This window comes from Saccostrea cucullata, unplaced genomic scaffold, assembly GCF_032062105.1.
Source record: "Saccostrea cucullata isolate Sc308-1 unplaced genomic scaffold, CSIRO_AGI_Scuc_v1 ctg8, whole genome shotgun sequence".
Classification (NCBI taxonomy): Eukaryota; Metazoa; Mollusca; class Bivalvia; order Ostreida; family Ostreidae; genus Saccostrea; species Saccostrea cuccullata.
In genome coordinates, this window is record NW_026940997.1 from 802,558 (window position 1) to 810,718 (window position 8,161).

At 35.0% G+C, this 8,161-nt stretch overlaps 1 protein-coding gene across 3 annotated transcripts; it reads left to right on the plus strand.

The window, feature by feature from the left end:
• Positions 1-3,071: 3,071 nt before the first annotated feature.
• On the plus strand, positions 3,072-8,077 carry LOC134256857 (cytochrome P450 2H2-like). 3 transcript variants are annotated; one of them, XM_062739530.1, is made up of 9 exons: positions 3,072-3,592; positions 4,058-4,283; positions 4,444-4,570; positions 6,006-6,150; positions 6,400-6,536; positions 6,626-6,722; positions 6,890-7,096; positions 7,318-7,711; positions 7,840-8,077. In XM_062739530.1, the coding sequence occupies exons 1-8, from the start codon at positions 3,226-3,228 to the stop codon at positions 7,497-7,499; spliced, it is 1,488 nt and encodes a 495-aa protein (XP_062595514.1). In that variant the 5' UTR covers positions 3,072-3,225; the 3' UTR covers positions 7,500-7,711; positions 7,840-8,077. The 3 variants fall into 3 exon arrangements, with proteins under 3 accessions (XP_062595514.1, XP_062595515.1, XP_062595516.1); XM_062739531.1 differs by having other exon boundaries at positions 7,886-8,077; XM_062739532.1 differs by lacking the exon at positions 7,840-8,077 and having other exon boundaries at positions 7,318-7,624; positions 7,668-7,711.
• Positions 8,078-8,161: the final 84 nt, after the last annotated feature.

The window sequence follows — 8,161 nt, forward strand, 5'->3', positions numbered from 1 at the left end:
GAACGAAAGGCGTGTAGCTGTATATCGTTTTACGATACACATATCCAGATTATCGACTGGTTACGTGATAAGTATACCAGTTACATAATTACTCAGGTAAGCACAATGCTCCAAGATCTAGTGGCTTAGCCGCCAATGATAACTTTCACCCAGTTAAGCATTGATTTATAGTCAGACCTACGACATTTATCCCACAGGAAGGATTTAAGACAATAAATGTTAAAATCAATATATTCGAAATCCTTTTACGTTTAACCAGTCGGTTCCTTGCAATTCAGCTCAATTTTTGAAATATGATTGCATTTTATAAATGTTATTACCGTCTTCCTTGGAAGACGGTATTGTATAGTTGAAGTTTTTTACAGTCTTCGGACTATGCACTTCCTCTCTTTTGTGATTGGTAGAAAATGCATGATGAGAAAATTTTCAATTATTTCATTGGTTGAAATGCTGTGCAAGGCAAGGGAGTGATGATCTAAGGACTTAACAATTTTGCAAGATTTTCAATCTTAAAAAAAATGACAAAACGAACAACAAAATCAGCAGTAATTAATTCCTAATAACATGATTTTTTGTATAGCAAAAAATAAAAAGATCTCTTTAACTTCATTATAAATAAAATTTGATTTTTATTGCTTGCAGGCTTTACAATTTGTTATTATTCTTTTCCCCTTTCTTGTTTGAAGAAGGAAATGGAATCAGCCGAGGTTTGCCGAAAGCTCTCGGCGAGTCAAAGTTTACGGAGATGACCGAGCGACAACCGTGGTAGGGCTAATGCCAGTAAAAAGCTAATGAAGAAATACAAAATCAAGAAATTCAAAAGAATTATACGGCCTGATAGGTGTAGATCAGTTTACAGTTTAAGACTGTTGCTAAAGACGGGAAGCTTTTTAAAAAAGCTCTACTTGTATGGCATATTGTGTCAAATATGAACGCCCTATCATACGTCATTCTAAAGTAAGATTTCACCAAAATTTAATTTTTTTTGAAAATTACGTCAAACGTGAAGGTCAAGGTCAAAGTGTAAAAAATCATAGCATGCTCGAAAACATCTTGTCACAGGTAATGCACATGTGAAATGTGAAAGCCATATCTCCTCTCAATCAAAAGTTGTAGGAAATATATAACATTTTTGAAATGTAAGGTCAAACTTCAATGTCAAGGGTCATCGAAATGGAATATTTTAGAAATTTAACATGAAAGCCCTATCTGTTCTCTTTCAAAAGCTTTGACCAATTTAAAGTAATGTTAAATTTTTTGGAAAAGTAGGTCAAACTTCAAGGTCAAAGTAACGGGATAATTTGGAAAGGTCTTGTCACATGTAATGTCCATTTTAATATGAAAGCCTTATCTCTTCTCAGTCAAAAGTTATCACCAAGGTTTAAGAGTTTTTGTGACAGACTGACAGACGAATGAGAATGTCCCTCGCTTCGCGAAATGTGTGTTTGTTAAACACTGATGCCCCCGTAAGACGAGGAAGGATTGAAGTTTCACAATGCAAGTCAAACTCTAACGTCTCTAAGGTCAAGACCAAAAGGTCAAATTGTTGATATCCAAAGGAAGGTCTTAATTGTAACAAAGATAACACCTGTGAAAATATGAAAGCATAGCCCCACCATTAAAAAGTTATGGCCAAGGAAGTTTTTGCGAACAAACAGATAGAAAGACGGACGGACAGGGCGTAAACCATATACCCCCGAATCTTCGATTAAGGGACATAAAAACAATATTGGCCGTGCCATTTAAATATGCAATAGTTTCGAAAATTATATTTCCGTGCAAGAAGTAAATCGGGGGCTGAAAATTTAATTTAATTAGCTCAAAAGTTTTCTAAAAATCCCTTTTTAACGGAATGATTATGCCCCCGTAATCGAAGGTTCGGGGTATATATAGTTTTGGACCTGTCCGTCCATCTATCTGTCTGTTTATTCACAAAAACTTTGACCTTGCTCATAGCTTTTGAGTAAATGGGGCTATGGATATAATATTTTCCAGGTATATTTTTTATGCCAAGACCTTTCTTTGGGTACCACCAAATTTAACCTCTTGACCTTGGACCTTTGCCCATTTTTACAAAAAGTTACCCAACTTTAACCTTGGTCCTAATTTTTTAATAGTTGGTGCCAGAGCTTTCATACTTCACATGTGTACAGTGTATTCATTAGGATATGATCTTTCAATGAATATAAATATTTTTGAACTTTTGACCTAGACCTCAGAGTTTAACCCACTTTTAAAAAATTAAACAATTGCCAAAGTTTTTTTAACAGTTAGTACAATGGCTTTCATATCTCACAGATGAATACCTTGTGACAAGACCTTCCTTTGGGTGCCAACAGTTTTGACCTCGACCTTCAAGTTTAACTTGCATTTGAGAAACTTCAACCATCGCCATAAGCTGCCATACGGGGACATCAATGTTTCACCAAAGCCTGGTTTGCTTCATGAAATCGAGTATCAATCTGTGTATGAAATACTAACATTTAGGTGGCTCATGGGTCATATGCTCACCTAAGTTTTCATGGTCATATTGATATATTTATGCTTAGATAAATTATGAAATAACCTTTGTTACCTTTTTACTAGTTAATGAGGTACACAAGAAATTCAAATATTTATGTGCTCTTATTATTGTCATCTTAAATCAGCATCTAGTTTATTGTGCAACGGTGACGGTCACAAGGCAGACAGGTTTAGTCTATTTTTACTAAATCTAATTTTCATCTGCTGCAAGTGATTTTATCCAGGATCAAGTATATATATATAATGTTTTATTAAATACAGTTGTCGTAAGAAGAAATTATCCCCTCTAGGTTATGATATGCATACTATAAATAAACTGGTTTTTCAATTTAAAGTACATATGTAATTTTTTAAAATAGTATTCCAGTGCATAATATGCAGTAGTATATAAGTCACGATCGTTCTTTTAGAAACACTTGAACAAGATTTTAACCGGTACTTGATTTGAAGTACAGAACAGTAATTGTATTTACTTCCAAAGTCACACCCAGGCAATCTGTGACAATCTGTGACATTCAAGATGAGTAGCGAATATTGAGGAAGACCATTACTCAATCAGGATTTCCTATTGACAACACGGGAGGGCAGCAATCAAGCATCCGAGAGAGACACGTCCTGTACAATTTCTAGTTGTTTATAAGGATCACAATCATATTTATTTCCCCCATTTCCTCAGTTTTACCTACCAATGCACTGTATACAATGCTGTTTCATATTCTACATTTTGATTTCTTTCTAAACCCGGTTATTGGATTATGTTTTGCTCTTATGGTGTGCTTCTTTATTCTGAAGAGGGTACAGAGTCGTCTGCAGTCCCTCCCCGGACCCACCAGATGGCCTGTGGTCGGGAACATCCCGGATCTGGCATTTACCCGCCAAACCTATCGTCGTCTGCTAGAATTCCGAGACAAATATGGAGACATCGTCCAGCTGAGGCTGGGTCCCAGTCTGACGGTGGTCGTAGTTTTCGGACACGATTACCTTAACGAGCTTTTGGTCGAACATGGGGATAAAACAAAGTTTAGGCCAAATTGGCTCCATTTACCAAATAAACTTTTTCAGAAAACAGGTAGGATGCATCAACATTATGCTTTATTCATTCCAACCGTTCGGGTACACGTAATCGTTTAACAATTTTAACGTTGATACTTCTAGTTACTTACTTTATTAAGATACTATTAAGCCCCCCACCCCCCTCCAAGATGGCTTGAAACAAGAAAATAATTTACATAAGCAGCCAAATTATTATAGGCACGAGGTTGACTTAATCGGAATATTTAATAATTATGCATGTGTTTTTTCAAGTTTTGTTGGTTGGGAAGGGGGCTGTACCCCACAACCTTCCCACCGAATTGGGCTGTCTTGAAGGAAAACACGAATGTTTATATGTCCACCACTATCCCCAGTCCCCTCCTTTTAAAAATGCTGTAAAACATACGTATAAAACTGTTTTATAAATGTATTTTACTCTTTATCTTTTTGTTGATTCCACTTCGTTAATTAGGGCTTGATTAACTTTTTTCGGTACATATAGGTGTTTTATGGAGTAATGGAGAGGAATGGTATTCCCTTCGAAAGTTTACCATGAATGCTCTGAAAGAACTGGGATTTGGAACAAGTAATATAGAGGAGAGAATTCTAAGCGAGGCTGGACATATAATTAAAGCAATTCATTCATCGAACAAAGATGAAATAGATCTCAGAAAGTTTATACCAAAGGCAGTTTCGAATATCATATCAGGAATTGTGTTTGGGGACAGGTAAATATATATCAAAGCGTCATCACACACGTAGACAGTCGGAGTAATTTTGGAAGCATTTTCCGTACACTACCGTTCATTGACATACCAAATGTGAAATATAGCATTCATCTGTTTGAATAAATACAGTAAATCATGAATTATAATGCTTTTTTGATAGATTTGACTACGAGGACAAAGAATTTAAAGACCTGCTTGAGAATTTAGACTACATCTTCAAAAATTTTGGCTATCAGCAACCGTCCATTTTCTTCCCTGTTCTGGAGTCGGTGGATGTTAGTGCACAGGTATACGTTCATACCCACCCCCTTCATTTCACCTCCATGACCATGCGTGTACAGAGTACGAAAGCCCAATGAGCTCATTTTCATAGGTTAAAAAAAAATCCCGTTCTAACGCGAAATACGAAACCTTCACAAATAAACGCATAACTTTCGCGTTATAACGCGAAACTTTTGTTGTTTAACCAAGACATTTGCATAAGTCTTAACTTTCTTTTGATTTTGTCATCTAGTTTATTTATTTAAATGAAGAGCAAAAGGCTATTTTGATCCTGGACCATCACAAGCTACAGTTTTGTTTTCTTGCTATTGGATCCATATTACCATCACATTTTGTCTTTCTCAATGCTGTTAAAACAATTTAAAGTTTATGCGAGTTTTACGTCATGATTATGAATTTCGGGGAAAAATCAACCCTTTCAAGGCGTCTTTTATATACACTCTATAGAGAGTTTGAAATAGAATTGTAAAGGTTAAGATCTCAGAAAATTGACAAAATGAAGTAAATTTGCCAACTGTGTCCCACCACATGGGTGGAAATTGGATGGCAAATTTCATTTGTCTCTGTTAGATTCACTCTAGATATACGACATCGTATTTTGAGGTTGCGCCACATAGTCATTCCTTTGCTTACAAAAACATGGACAATTACTCTAGTAATTCAAAGTGTAATAAAAACTCTTCGCTGTATACCTTAAGAGTTATGGCGCTAGTCCACGAACTTTTCAATAACCCCTCGGATATAATATTGAGAAAAATTAAGAAAAGTAGATCCCTTCTCCTCGAGAAATTTTTAATTAACAATATCCATTTATATTTCTTATTTAAAAAGCATCATATGGTACGTTAAACTCATGAATTGATACATTGTTCACTCAACTTTAAGCTATGTTTCTACAGGGTATAATTTTTAGTCCAAAATGATGGATTTCTTATTTTACTCGTGGTACAATTGTAGTGAATGTTACTGATAAAAAAAAAAGCTTGAGAAAAGTGTCAAGTGGAGATTTCCCTTACAAATAAAATAGTCAGTCTGAAGAATTTCTTGAATTTAAAAAACAAAAAAACATGTACAGGAAAGTAAAATTCATTTTATTAATTGGTAGGGTTTTGAAATAAAAAAATTCTGATGACTAATCTATCCTATTCTTGCATCATTTCTCCTGTACATCTTCTGAGGAAAGGATAGTTTATGAATAAATTCATAAAAGTTCCCGTCAGCGTTCATGTTATTATCTGTCAGTGAAGAGCAAGGTTCCTGAATCACATTAATATATACATATAATTTCGCGAAATAATGCGAGACTTTCGCGTTATAACGCGTAAGTTTCGCGCTAATTCGCGAAAGTTACGCGTTATAATGCGAAAGCGTTATATCGCGAAACTTTCGCGTTTATTCGCGAATCTTTCATTTACTAAAACTATTATTATTTTTATACAGAAAATTTCAGAGAACATGGACAAAATTTATGAGTACTGTCAACTCCAAATCAAACGCCATCGGGAAACCTATCACCCCCAGATCATCCGCGATTTTATTGATATGTACATCGAGCAGCTGGACACAGGGGTAGGAGAATTATCGGGTAGGTGTAGACCATCAAGTATGACATGTAGTAAGAGGACGACCAGTTGATAACAGATTGGAAAGGGGGATGGGGTATATATTAATTCTGACCTTAATGAATGAAATTTCTTATTCTGTCCTGTGACAACTAATCATTAAATGATAAAATTTTTAAGAATTATGAAAGATGTAATTTATTTTAATATACGAGTACAAGTTGTAAATTTATTGAAAATTGCACTAATCTTGATTACGTTGCCTCTCAAAGAGAGGAGTCTTTTTCAGATCATATTTGACCTGTATGCTGCTGGCTCAGAAACGTCCTCCACTGGTCTATTGTGGATCATTTTCTATCTCATCAAGTACCCAGTGGTTCAGACAAAGTGCAGATCAGAGATCAAGAGGGTAAGGCAACAGAGGAAAGTTTAAACAAATGATTTCATGACACAGGTACAAAAATTGTAACTAATCTAGAATTAACTTGTTCTTTAAAGGTAATTGGTCTTGATGCCACTGTCAGCTTTGCAGACAAGGAAAGACTACCTTATGTCACTGCCACAATAAACGAGGTACAGAGGATGTCAACCTTAGGTATATCATAAAAAATATTTACTTCTATCATCATAAGAGAGATAACTCCCCCATTTACCTCTTAGATGGAAAAGAAGATTCAACAGCTCTCACAATTAATTTTACATTCCAATAAGAAATCGTATACTAGTAGTGATATTGAGGTTGAAACTATGATTGCTTTTCAGGTGCTCTGAGCCTCCCTAGAACTAGTTTAGAAGACGTTGAGATAGATGGCAAGGTCATTCCAAAAGATTCAGTCATTATTCCGCATATTTACTCCGCTCATTACGACAAGAGATACTGGCAAAATCCAGAGGAATTCAAACCAGAACGATTCATTGATAAAGAGAGACATATCATCAAACATAAAGCATTCTACCCATTTTCTATTGGTAACACATTTTAAAATTATTTGTAACTGTCAAACTGAACTAAAAAACTGAATTATATTTAATAATATTTTTATAAAACTTTAAACTGTATAGTTTTCTATAACTGCTTGATGTACAGTTCATTTAATTATAGGAGCCAGTGCAGATTCTGTCTAAATGTAGAAAATACATTTACAATACTAGTATGTTATGATTTGATGATTGTATTAAATTGTTTGCAGGCCCTCGTGCTTGCCCGGGTAAACAGTTGGGAGAAATGGAGCTGTTTATCTTCACTGTCTCTTTGATACAGCAGTTTGAGTTTAGCTCCATTATCCCTCCTGAGGACCTCAGTACAGAGGGGCTCCAGACGGGGGTAACACTGGTACCATCTTCATACAACGTCAAAATCAAGTCGACATGAAAAAGAGTACCATCTTCATACAATGTAAGAATCAAGTCAACATGAAAAAGCATATCATCTTCATACAACGTCAGAATCAAGTCAACATGAAAAATTGTATCCTCTTCATACAAAGTCAGAATCAAGTCAACATAAAAAAGCGTATCATCTTCATACGTCAGAATCAAGTCAACATGAAAAAAAGTACCATCACCATACAACATCAGAATCAAGTCAATATGAAAAACAATCATCTTCATACAATGTCAGATTCAAGTCAACATGAAAAAGCATATCATCTTCATACGTCAGAATCAAGTCAATATGAAAAACGATCATCTTCATACAACGTCAGAATCAGGTCAACATGGAAAAGCGTATCACCTTCATACAACATCAGAATCAAGTCAACATGAAAAAATGTACCATCTCCATACAATGTCAGAATCAAGTCAGCAATAAAATATTGTCAAAGAACTGAAAAGCTAACAGCCGGTGAAGGAATGGAGTTAGATGGCATAAGGTTGTGGCACTGAACTAGGATCAAAATGGATGTAGTAACTAAAAACCAACTCACAGAAGTAATTCAAAGAACTGTTTCAATGATACAGCTTTAAAAGCTGATTTTTTGTTTGTTTTATCTATCAAATAAATTAAAAAATTTTATGCTGAATTGGAATAAA

Coding starts and splice junctions, on each gene's coding strand:
- LOC134256857 (XM_062739530.1), top strand. CDS start 3,226: ATGCTGTTTCATATTCTACATTTTGATTTCTTTCTAAACCCGGTTATT. Junction 6,537..6,625: donor GCAGATCAGAGATCAAGAGG/GTAAGGCAACAG, acceptor TGTTCTTTAAAG/GTAATTGGTCTTGATGCCAC. Junction 6,723..6,889: donor ACAGAGGATGTCAACCTTAG/GTATATCATAAA, acceptor ATTGCTTTTCAG/GTGCTCTGAGCCTCCCTAGA.